At 40.4% G+C, this 11,946-nt stretch overlaps 2 protein-coding genes across 3 annotated transcripts in view; one reads left to right on the forward strand and one right to left on the reverse strand.

Annotated features, from left to right (window-relative positions):
* Nucleotides 1-2,300: 2,300 nt before the first annotated feature.
* Nucleotides 2,301-11,946, reverse strand: part of LOC128317811 (E3 ubiquitin/ISG15 ligase TRIM25-like) — a 16,494-nt gene continuing 6,848 nt past the window's right edge. Inside the window, exons 5-7 of the mRNA XM_053231623.1 lie at nt 8,827-8,906; nt 3,704-3,830; nt 2,301-3,433 (exon numbers count right to left, since the gene is read on the reverse strand). Of these exons, the coding sequence (XP_053087598.1) occupies nt 2,898-3,433; nt 3,704-3,830; nt 8,827-8,906 (743 nt within the window). The 3' untranslated portion in view covers nt 2,301-2,897. The remainder of the gene's footprint in view (nt 3,434-3,703; nt 3,831-8,826; nt 8,907-11,946) is intronic.
* LOC128317833 (E3 ubiquitin/ISG15 ligase TRIM25-like) lies at nt 6,074-11,900 on the forward strand. 2 transcript variants are annotated; one of them, XM_053231666.1, is made up of 5 exons: nt 6,074-6,847; nt 9,698-9,793; nt 9,922-10,155; nt 10,769-10,940; nt 11,178-11,900. In XM_053231666.1, exons 1-5 carry the CDS (start codon nt 6,248-6,250, stop codon nt 11,312-11,314), a joined length of 1,239 nt encoding a protein of 412 aa, XP_053087641.1. In that variant the 5' UTR covers nt 6,074-6,247; the 3' UTR covers nt 11,315-11,900. The 2 variants fall into 2 exon arrangements, with proteins under 2 accessions (XP_053087641.1, XP_053087640.1); XM_053231665.1 differs by having other exon boundaries at nt 10,769-11,279.

Raw genomic sequence — 11,946 nt, forward strand, 5'->3', positions numbered from 1 at the left:
GTTTTCACTCATCAGGTTACTTGTAAACCATAAAAAAATTCTAATTATGTGTAAAACATGTATTCTGTTAAAACAATATTTTGTCTTGGTTTTCCACATCAATAATAATAATAATTGCACCTCTGCACTGTTCCGTTCATTTTTTCCACCAGGCCATTATTGTACATGAGGCTTGAAGAGAACTAAGGATGTTACTAAAGCAGGAGGCAAATATATATACACACAATATTATGTTCTACATATTTTTTTTTTTTTTGGAGGGTGTCATTTTGAAGCACAAAGGCGCTATGACACCACTGTGTTTGTGAGGGGATTTGGTGGCTTTGTGGTAAACACCTTGTCTCTGGACTCAGCAGGTGCTGGTTTGAAGTCAGCTTTTGTCTCTACTTGGTGTGTTAGATGGAAAATATTAGGTTAGGCTTTTGCGTCGTAAAAATATTAAACCAAGATGGTGTGTGATGTAACTGGTTCAAGTCTATGCACTTTACTTATATGAACTTATATGACAGTGACTAATATGAAGGTGAAAAGGACTATAAGAGTTCACTTGTGTGAGATCCTGTGGCTCATGTGGATGAGTGTCACCTCTGGGTTAAGAGGTTGCTGGTTCAAACCCCAGCCAGGACTCCAGAATGTGAACATAGATGCTAAAGGAATCAGTGGCAGACAGAGGGAAAGGTGCAGGTGGTCTAGAGGGTGTGATGGTAATATCTGGGCAGCTGCCCCACCAGGGATTGGGCTGGGTAGGTGTGGGTTCAGGTGGCTTGGAGAGGGTGTGGTAACTTAGTTTTCACAGTGCTCCCCTTATTATGTAAAACTAAGTTAACACTCTTCCTCCCTGCATCATAACCCCTTCTACCCCAACTGCCCAGATATTGCCCACCCCCCGCCACCCCCCCGGGTATCCCACACCTTCTGCCTGCTATTGACCCCTTAAGCCTCTATGTTCACATCCTGGAGTCCTGGCTGGGGTTTGAACCAGCAACCTCTTAACCCAGAGGTGACACTCATCCACATGAGCCACAGGATCTCACGCTAAGGTCCTGTTTTATAGTCCTTTTCACCTTCCTATAAGTGACAGTCATATAACTAAGTAAACTGCACAGACTTGTAGACAGCACAAAAACCTGCCCTTTTAGCGCCATTTCTCCACCCAAAAAACTGAGTACAGCAATGAGCTGCACTTGAACTAGCAAGCTCATGGGCCTAAGGCAAGGCTTTTACCACAAAGCCACCAAATACACACTGGTGTCATAGCGCCTTTGTGTTTTAAAATGACACGTGCAAACAATCCAAAAACATTTCTGTCTCTTGCTTTGTCCATATGTCCATTGTTCACACAGTATAGCGTTTGTTTTTATTTTCTGTAAAAGTCTTATGTCTGTATTATCTGAATTATCTAAATAGAAACAAAGATGCTACAGAAGAAAGATGCTAAAAAAATGACAAAGAATTAGAAAATTTAGTTTTGAGTTTTGTTTTATATTTATTTTCTTAATTGAATTGAATAATATTTTAAAATTAAGCATTACTTGTAAGTTGGTAGCTACAGGATTACAGTAATTGTAAAATGGAAGCTAAAAGATTAGGCTTATAAACTTTGCAGTCTGACTGGAGCAAAGAGAAACATTTTAATTTTCTGAAATATTATTACTTTATGTTATTATCAGGTATCAAACAACTTCTGTATCATTTTCAACAGAATCATGAACATAGTTCACTTATAAATATAAAATGTCATAACCATTTATGATTGCACCAAGTTATTGAACTTTATCAGAATAGAAATGTAGCGACACCATGAACAGTCACTTGTAATATTTTCTCCTTCTCTCCTCCTTTTTTCGGAAATTCCTGCTCTGGAAGATTAAATTCCCATATCTCACAAGTCTGGGTTTAATGATTGACCTGAGCGTAGATTGTGTTTAGTAAGCAGAGAGAATGTCCAGGTAAAGCTGGGGTTATTGAAGGACATTGATGTATAGGAGAGAATGTCAGAGATCTCAGCAGTAAAGATGGAGAGAACCGTGTTCTACTTGCTCGTCGTGTTTCTGCTGATGCCGGTGCCGAGTCTGCACTTAGAAAGATAAAAGTTTAGAGCTTTTATATTAGAGCACATGCGCTACGTTATGTAACAAATCTAAAACAGTTTAATTTCCACACAGCAGTGTTAAAAAAAACTCATTTCCATTTTTATTTGTACATGTTGTGTATAATAGTGTAACTGATGCTTCTACACAGAGCCAAAATCAAAGTTGGGGTGTGTTGGAAACTCAGAAGTGAAGACCAGGAGACTCGGGTATCTTCAGCAGGATTCTTTATTGAGAACGTGCTGTTTCACTCTGCAGTCATCAAGTCTAAACAAGAGATCTGTACATTGTAGTTTTATACACATTTTAAGGGTCAGTCCTTAGAGGTGGAGACAAAAGCACTCAGGTGACAACTTTAAACAAAACATGGAAAAGAAGTACAGAGTTATAGGAACCCTCCCCAGACTCTGCAGTTTCACCAGCTCTAATCCAATCAGCATAACTAAACCACTCACACACTTCATTATCATAGAGATAAAGAAAAGTCCACACCTCAGGTAATGATGATCATGAACAATGGCCACCAATGCAAACAATGGGACAGAGGCACCAAGAGCCATCACAGACAAAAGGTGGTAGCCTCAGTTACTATGCTCGTTTGACTCACAGTAAAGAGAACAGGAACTGGCAGAAACCTCCTACTAGAAACTTTGCTCAGCATAATCATTTAGCTGATGTCATTCAGCATACTAGAAAACAGTGACTCTCATATTTGTATTCCTACAAGTGTCAGAGATTAACAAGTCAATTTAACAATATATATAGTTGTGAGAAACTGGGACACATCTTACTGCACTACACACATTACTAAGGATCACACAACCTCACAGTTATATCGTCATCTAACAAGTAGATCCCAAACCCAGCGTATAGAGGCTGAGTGAATGTGGTGTGGACTCTGTGGAGGAGCTTCATCGTGTCAGAGACGCTGTAGAAGGACAGAGTTCCTGCACTGTGATCCACATACACTCCTATTCTGGAGGATGATGGCCCTTGGATCTCGGTCTGAATGTTGTTGTGATAGAAACAGAGAGACGTGGAAGAACAGCGCAGACACCAGGACTGATCGTTGCGTCCAAACTTGCACTCGTCGCGCCATCCTTTCCTGCAGATCTCTCTGTACGAGACGGATATTTCCACATCGTCATCTCGCATCCACTCCACCTCCCAGTAATGGCGTCCAAGCATACTCTCCTCACACAACACCTGCCAGTGGTAGTCAAACCGCTCCGGATGATCAGAGTACTCCTGGTCTCTCCAGCTGTGTCTCAGCACTCTGTTGTTGTCACTCAGAATGAGGTGCTGATTTACTGTGTTGGGGTCCAGAGTCAGAGAACAGAAATCTGAAATAAATGAGAAGAATGTAAGGTATAATTAAAAAAATACATTTATTACTTAAGTGAGACACCAACCTATTTATACTATTTCTTACCTAAACCTATGTTCACACTAGCAAGTGACAAAGCGACAAGTGATCATTCAGTTTCTACGTATGTGTGCAACAGGGACCCATGATTTCAGCGACAAGTGACATTTCAACACATATTTTATAGATTCTGTGTATATAAAGTAGGTATGACACAGTAAAACACAGTAAAGCTGTTCACACTGACCCATTTTTCTGTTTCTGTTGTCAGACAGCGGAACGAGTCTGAAATAGTGAGTGAAACGCGGCTCATTAAGACTACATGTTAACCAGCAGTCACTTCCAAGCCATTTCCAAGCTGCTGCTCTGCGCTGCTAAAATCCTGATTTTATAACCGCCACGTCGTCTGACAAAATCACCACACACACAAGTTAAAGACAACGGCTGTGCTGTGATTTCGGCTATATTTACATGGAAAATGATCACTCAGAGAGAAAGTTACAAGCCACAGAATGCGACTTAAAAAAGAAACCAAACTTCCCCCTACTGCCCACTTCCGCCCTCTGCTGGTGAAAATACTGTTCACACCATTCTCACCAGTAAACTAACACCAGTCAGTTTTTCAAGTGTTTATTGTTTATTTCCTTAAATCTTGGAGCTTAATACAGCTGTACTGGTATATCTCAGAAAGCCTGACAGACCCTGTTCCAAATCAGGTTTGAAATGAATCAAGTGCTGACTCTTTACTACACACTGAATGGCTGATCAAATTAAACTTAGGACCAAGCCTTGGGCATGGTGGTTTAGTGATTAGTATGTTTGCCTCCAGTCCTGGGGTTGGGAGTTTGATTCCTGCCTTCTGTGTGTGTAGAGTTTGCATGTTCTCCCAGTGCTTTGGGTACTCCGGTTTCCTCCCCCAGTCCAAAGACATGCATTATAGGCTGACTGGCATCTCTAAATTGTCTGCAGTGAGTGAATGGGTGTGTGAGAGTGTGTTGGATTGTGCCCTGTGATGGGTTGGCCAAGGTGTCTCCTGGGAGGGGAGAGTGTCTCCGAGTCTCCTGGTATAGGCTCCAGGCTCCCTGCAACCCCGGATATGGTGCTGGCACATAGAACCTCCTAAAACCAAGTTCATCTATAAGTTAGAAATGTAGTTTCCATGTTTTTTGGTGTTGGTGCCAGAATCCTTTTTGTGGATGACATTAATAAACATGTCTCTGCCACCCATATGGTACACAGTTGTACATAATTCTGTACAAAATATACAGACGATAAAAGGAAAACAAGTTTTTTTTAACACTGTTATGTGGAAATGAAACTATTTAAGATGTGTTACATAAAATTGGCATTTATCATCTAAACGTTTATCTTTCTAGCTGCAGATTAATTAATATCACTACATTCTCTTCTGCATTTCCTGGATAGTTACTTCCTGAAATAGACAAGAATGAGGAGGGAATGTTTGAATTACCGAAGTTCAGAAGTGTGTGTGTTTTGACAGAGAAACCAAGAGATGGATTGTGTTTGTGTTCAAACCCTTTAGATGAAGAGTGTTGGATTTCTATTTTTTTTCTAAATGCATTTTTTCGCTTGTATTTTTTGAGATTTTAATTAAGTCCTCTGAATCAACCATTTCCAACCTTCATAAAATCCATCTTCATCTCGCAGCTTCAGGGTCCTGGGTTCGATCCTGAGCTTGCTTTACTGTCTGTGAGGAGTTTCATATGTTCTTCCTGTCCAAAAACATGCAGGTAGGCAGATTGGCTATGCTAGATTGCCCCTAGGTGTGAATGTGTGAGTGAATGTGTGTGAATGGTGCCCTGAGACTGATTAGTGTCCCATCCAGGGTCAGTTCTCCCACCTTGTGCCCAGTGCTGCTGGGATAGACTCCAGATCCACCGTGACCCTGATCAGGATAAAGCGCATACTGAAAATGAATGAATGAATAAATGGTTAAAAACTGTTTAAGTGAAATGAGTTTTAATAAATAAATTAATAAATAAAAAGAGCAGTTTGTGCACTATGGAGTCTTTCATTTCAAACTTCAAACGTTCAGTGGACATAGCACAGTCACAGAGAGAAAGATTTAAATCTACTGTAAACACATGAGCAGTGCCTGTGAGTGACAATAACAAATCTCTGAGGAAAAAACACACTGGTGTAAGCGAGCAGTGGCAGCAGCAGCAGAGAAAGATAATGTAGTTGACACGTCAGGATGTTCACAGGTGAGAAGTCAAGTAAAAGCAATGTTAGGGTTTAGTTTCATACCTGTGTGTTCTCGCATATAAAGAACTGAGTTAAGTTTGATCTCTGTGAGAATTAGCGTATAGGTGTGAGTGTGTCTCTGCAGGGTGGTGGGGTGTCAATGCAGGGGGTGTGAGTTAATTCCTGACAGCTGCATCCTCCTCACTTTAAAAATGGCTTCAACATTCTTCCGGAATGAATATAATTTTGAAGATGTCACTAGGAATAAGTTGTTAAATTCTAACAACTGTAATTTATCAACAAGGCTGAAAGTTTTGCTCGAGGTGTCAGTAGGCAAAAAAGACCAGAAAATTAAGACCCATTCTGTGTGTGTTTCATGAAATGAATCCTAGTAAGTGTAGCTACATGGGTTATATTTATGCACTGAAGGGAGATGAAATAGTTAACAGAGGAGGATTCATAACCTCTCTGCAGATGTGATCCTCCTCTTCCTCTCTCTCTCATACACACAAACAGAACCAGGAAGTAACTCCTCATTTCAGAGAAAGCAAAACTGATCTCTCTGAGAGTGTGTGAGTTCAGGAAAATGGCAGAAGCCAGTATTTCAGCAGATCAATTTTCATTGGATCAGTTCAGCTGTCCAGTCTGTCTGGATCTCCTGAAGGATCCAGTGACTATCCCCTGTGGTCACAGTTTCTGTAAGGTGTGTATTAATGGCTGCTGGGATCAGGAGGATCAGAAGGGCGTCTACAGCTGTCCTCAGTGCAGAGACACCTTCACTCCAAGGCCTGTTCTACGCAGAAACAACATGCTGACTGAAGTGGTGGAGAAACTGAAGAAGACTGAACTTCAAGCTGCTTCTCCTGCTCACTGTTACGCTGGACCTGGAGATGTGGAGTGTGATTTCTGCACAGGGAGAAAATACAAAGCAGTCAAGTCCTGTCTGATGTGTTTGACTTCATTTTGTGAAAGTCATCTGAAACCTCATCTAGAACGTCCTGCTTTGAAAAAACACACATTAATTGAAGCCTCAGCAAAACTACAAGAGAAGATCTGCTCTCAACACAATGAAGTGCTAAAGATCTACTGTCGTACTGATCAAACCTGCATCTGTTATTTGTGTACGATGGATAATCACAAAGGTCACGACACCGTCACAGCCGCAGCAGAAAGAGCTGAGAAACAGGTGAGAATGAGAAAGCTTTCCAGAATTAATTCTTCCTAGTTTTATTTCTTAGTTGGGATTAATTGCTTTAGTCAGTTACAGGATTTAAACTTTAATTTTACTTTTGTAAAAGCTTGTTAAAATGTTGTGTTCTGGTTAAGATAATGTTAAAACTTTTCTCAGTGTTAGTCATAATCTGGTCAGACCAGGAAGGGACAGAGCGTGGCACAAGAAAGCAGACACAGAGAGAGAGAGAGAGAGAGAGAGAGAGAGAGACAGAGAGTGAGAGAGAGAATTGAGGTAAAGCAAACATGAATGAAGCTGTTATAATAAGCTCCACTCTTCTGGGAAGCTTTCCACTAGATGTTGGAGCGTGGCTGTGGGGATTTGTGTTCATTCAGATACAAGAGCATTAGTAAGGTCAGGCACTGATGTTGGTGAGGAGGTCTGGGGTGCAGTTGGTATTCCAGTTCATCCCAAAGGTGTTCAGTGGGGTCGAGGTCAGGGCTCTGTGCAGGACACTCGAGTTCTTCCACTGCAACCTTCACACACCATGTCTTCATGGAGCTCCCTTTGTGCACAGGGACATTGTCATGCTGGAACAGGTTTGGGCCTCTTAGTTCTAGTGAAGGGAAATTGTAATGCTACAGCATACAAAGGCATTCTATACAATTGTGTGCTTGCCACTTTGTAGCAACAGTTGAAAAAAAAAACCTTTAAACAGGTTTGGGCCTCTTAGTTCCAGTGAACCATCACACCTTCATCCTTCATTTTTTACTCTTCTGCCCCACCTCCTATCCATAACACATACACAAAGCCCTGACTCCAAGAATCTACAGAGGCCAGAGTTCCTCCACATCTAGCATTCATCCACTGGGCTAAACTTCCATCTGCTAGCTAACTGGACTAGAGAATCCTGGCATAACAAAACTTATGACATGAAATCTACAGAAATCTACAGTTAAAACATAACTGAATATTTACTGTGTAACAATGTCTATATCTTTTTTTATGGACTTCATTGGTATCACTCAGTATCAGAGTTAAACTGCTTTATGATGATTTTTACTGTTAAAAGCACAATACAAACAAATAATTTGAATGAAACTGAAGTTAGCAGCCGTTGTTTTGGTAACACTGCACAACAAAGTTTTTGCTTCTTGAACACTGTTGGGAGTTCCTTATAGATTTTTGGCTCCTGATCACAAAAATCACATCCAAATTTGCCCAGCATATACAGTTTCATTGAAATCTTCAGTTTTGTCATGTTTTTTCTTATATTTGTGTCCAAAAATTTTTGTTTCTGTAAGAGACCTATGAACAATGTTTTGTGCAGTCTGGGCATGTCCAGGCATGAAATCAGGCCAGGTTGGAAGCTGTTCTGTGGAAGTATGCAGCCTGGGCATGCCTGGGCAGGCCGGAGCCAGCTTGACACTGTCTCAGCAGGCTATAAAAGTGGCTTGCATACACAGATGCTGCTCACTGGATTAATATAGACCTTATAGTGTGTACGTATTGTTTCAGAATATAGCATTGCCTCAGTAGCACTGTAACAAGTAAGTTAGATGTTATAGACGTTTTACAGGATGATTGGTGTCGGTCAGTATGTCTCATCAATGTCGTAACAGCCGTGATACATTCTGCTATATTTGTGGCGAGTATACGCTTGTTCATCAGAGACGCTCAATGACTGCTCTTGTCAAGAAAGCATATCATCTCTACTTCAGCTGTAAAATTGGTGGTCAAGACAAGGAATGGGTGCCTCACATTTGTTGTGTGACATGTGCTGTCTGTCTGAGAGCTTGGCTCAGAGGCACTCGAAAGACTGCCGTTTGCTGTCCTGATGATATGGCGAGAACAGAAAGACCATGTGGCGGACTGTTACTTCCGTTTGACTAATGTGTCTGGTTTCTCTGCCAAAAACAAGAAGTCAATTGAATACCCTAATCTAACATGACGACAGTCTTCCAATTCCTAAACCACCAGAGGAATAGACGAACCAGATGAAGAAACTGCAATGCAGGGAACTGGCAGTGACATTGATCCGGATTTTGAACTGTGCTCCTCAGGCGATCCACATCTGATAACACAGTCAGAATTAAACATTAAATTAAATACATTGTTGACAATTTTCTTGGCAATTACAGAGCCCCACATTACATTAAGCTGGTAGACAAACTTCTCAAAGCATACAAAACAATGAAGTGCAACATGTCACTCAAGATTCATTTCCTCCACTTACACTTGGACTTCTTCCCTGCAAACCTCGGTGCTGTCAGTGACGAACACGGAGGAACAAGGTTTCACCACGACATTGCTACAATGGAAAAACGATATCAGGGCAACTGGAATCCGTCAATGCTTGCTGATTACTGTTGGACACTGCAACGTGATGCACTGGACATAGGAAAAGAAAATCAGGAGCAAAACACTTTTAATTATGTTGAACTTAATAGCACATTAGAAACATAAACGCGATTAAATACGTTATTGCCGGTAAAAAGTTAACTGTCTGTTTCTCAGAGTTCCTACTTGATGCAGCAAAACCAAAACTATATTTGTGCATACCCACCAGGTACCTGTCACAATCAGCAAAAACTTTTCAGGAAGCAAAACTTTTAAAAAAAAAATTGTTGTGCAGTGTAATCAGTCTGGCCTTTTCCACCAGCCAAAAACTCCATTTTTACTCTTTATTTTGCCGCTCATCATAAGCAGCATGGAAGTTATTTCTAGCTAGTAACACTACAAAATGCAGTAACCATATAGAAATTCTACAACACTGTGCTGCCAGGTGATTAGGTATTGTGATGTATGACCTAATAAAGATGAATGTACTTCATAAAGAGCTGAAAATAACTGATGTGTCTTCAGAGTGAGTTAAAGCAGGAGCAGATGAAATCCCAGCAGAGAATCCAGGAGAAGCAGAAGAAGGTGCAGGAGCTGAAACAGGCTGTGAACACTATAAAGGTGAGCAGTGAGCAGAGACAGAGCTGCTCCTAGAAACACACACAACATGGACAACCAGTCATTTAGAGTCCCAGTAAGAGAGCGAATGACAGATGAGCTTTAAATCTTGTGTGTGTGTCTCCTAACAGCTCAGTGCACAGACAGCAGTGGAGGACAGTGAGAGGATCTTTACTGAGCTGATCAGCTCCATGGAGAAAAAGCGCTCGGAGGTGACGGAGCTGATCAGAGCTCAGGAGAAGGCAGAACTGAGTCGAGCTGAACGACTCCTGGAGCAACTGGAGCAGGAGATTGCTGATCTTCAGAGGAGAGTCAATGAGCTGGAGCAGCTTTCACACACACACGATCACATCCATTTCCTCCAGGTAACACTCACTGTCTGATTTACAGAGCCAGCTGTTCCTCACACACTGTCTAAAACACCTCTCATTAAAGCAACAATAAATGTCCCTGTCTGACATCACAAGTGTGTCTGGTGTTATCCTGAGATCAGGTGACTTCACAGTTTATTACTGTTTGTTATTGTTTAGTGCTGTTTAGCTTCTCTTTAACTCGGCTTCAGTTCTTAGCTAAGTTCAGTAATATTAGTTTGTGGATTTGAGATCGAATAGCTATGACTTCATTTGTCTGATGTGTTTATCGTGACAGTTGAGCAATGAAGGATCACAGTAGCCCCAACACTGACTAATGTATCTACTGTTTTCCTAAATCTATGGCTACGACATTAAAAACTGATAGATCATAAGGAAGAGTCATAATGATTATATGATGTATTTGTGTAATGCATGCTGGGTAATGTAGTGACAGAACAATGATGGATGTAAACATGAATTTTTTTTAAAAATCATGAATTCTGCTAAAGCACTGAAACTGACAGACGCAACAGTGTGCTACAAAATCCTTTTTCTTTTGTATAAATGTAACTGCAGGAAAACCTTGCTTACACATGCTGTTTTAAATTTAATTTGCTTTCTGTAGGCTTTAGCTTCTGGACGTCAGTCTCCCACACTTAAAAGATCAGATTTTCACACATCCAGCATCACTGTCCATCAACATCTCTCATTTGATGGAGTGAGGAATTCTCTCTCAGATCTGAAGAAGAGACTCGAGGAATTCTATGAGGAGGAATTCAACAAAATCCCTCCACATGGTAAGAGGAGCTGTTCCTGCTGGAGAAACACAATGATGGACGTCGTTACTCGCTCTGTGAAGTGTTATTTCTTAGCAAAGCTCCTGCGTTCTTTTTGCAGACAGTTTACTTACCTGACACTTTTAACTAAAATACTGATTTAAAACGAATAAACTGACTGTATCACTTTAAACTGTTTCCGTCTTTTACGCAACCTGATGATGCTTTTTGTCTTCATTTCCATTTTTCTTTCCACAGCTGCAGCAGTTCAGATCATTTTACTACCAGAGAGCAGAGAAGATTTTCTGAAATGTACGTCTAAAACACACACTCACACCTATACCTGTATTTATACCTTGTGGGGACCCCCCTTTCCAAAGGTCCAACAGACTTGAAAAAAATCAGGTGCGGCCAAAAAGAAAATATCAGTAAATCATAATCTCATTGCAAATTCCCAATCCGACATAAAGTTCTGGCCTAACACAGTGGTCACTTGTAGGACCTATTTCCAGTATTTATTATATGTGAGGTCCACCCTCACACACACCAGCTGTTTTCGGTACTTGTGGGGACCAAAAGCACTTTATGTAATAAACAATATTGTTTCCATTGATGCTAACAAAATTATTAATCCAGAATGATGTTTACCTTCTAAACAACTTTTACTGGCTTACTGAATAGCAAATGTTACAGCAGGTATGCATATAAAAGCAGAAACAGACATCATTTTAACCTGCAAACACAATTCTTACCTTAGAAACAGGCATGTTAAACAGATTTTTTGTATTTTATTTAAATTATAAGCAACTGTAGGCATACAACAGCTTTTATTATTATTTTGGATGTTTCTGCATTACATTTTCTATTCATTGTAGTTTGTTGGTAGATGATAGCAAATGGAATTAATAACTCTGACACTTTTAATGTTCTCAAAAACATCAAAAAAATGATAAATTGTGCTATATTAGAAATACCAAAATTGACAATTTCTTTTCCTTTTACTTGCCATATTGCAAACTATACTGAC

The sequence above is a fragment of the Pangasianodon hypophthalmus genome, chromosome 30 (assembly GCF_027358585.1).
Source record: "Pangasianodon hypophthalmus isolate fPanHyp1 chromosome 30, fPanHyp1.pri, whole genome shotgun sequence".
Taxonomy (NCBI): Eukaryota; Metazoa; Chordata; class Actinopteri; order Siluriformes; family Pangasiidae; genus Pangasianodon; species Pangasianodon hypophthalmus.

What these genes read in the sequence shown, in the direction of transcription:
- LOC128317833 (XM_053231665.1), top strand. Translation starts at nt 6,248, where the DNA reads ATGGCAGAAGCCAGTATTTCAGCAGATCAATTTTCATTGGATCAGTTC. An exon ending in CAGAAAGAGCTGAGAAACAG is followed by an intron (nt 6,848 to 9,697) that starts GTGAGAATGAGA and finishes ATGTGTCTTCAG; the next exon opens with AGTGAGTTAAAGCAGGAGCA. An exon ending in ATCACATCCATTTCCTCCAG is followed by an intron (nt 10,156 to 10,768) that starts GTAACACTCACT and finishes TGCTTTCTGTAG; the next exon opens with GCTTTAGCTTCTGGACGTCA.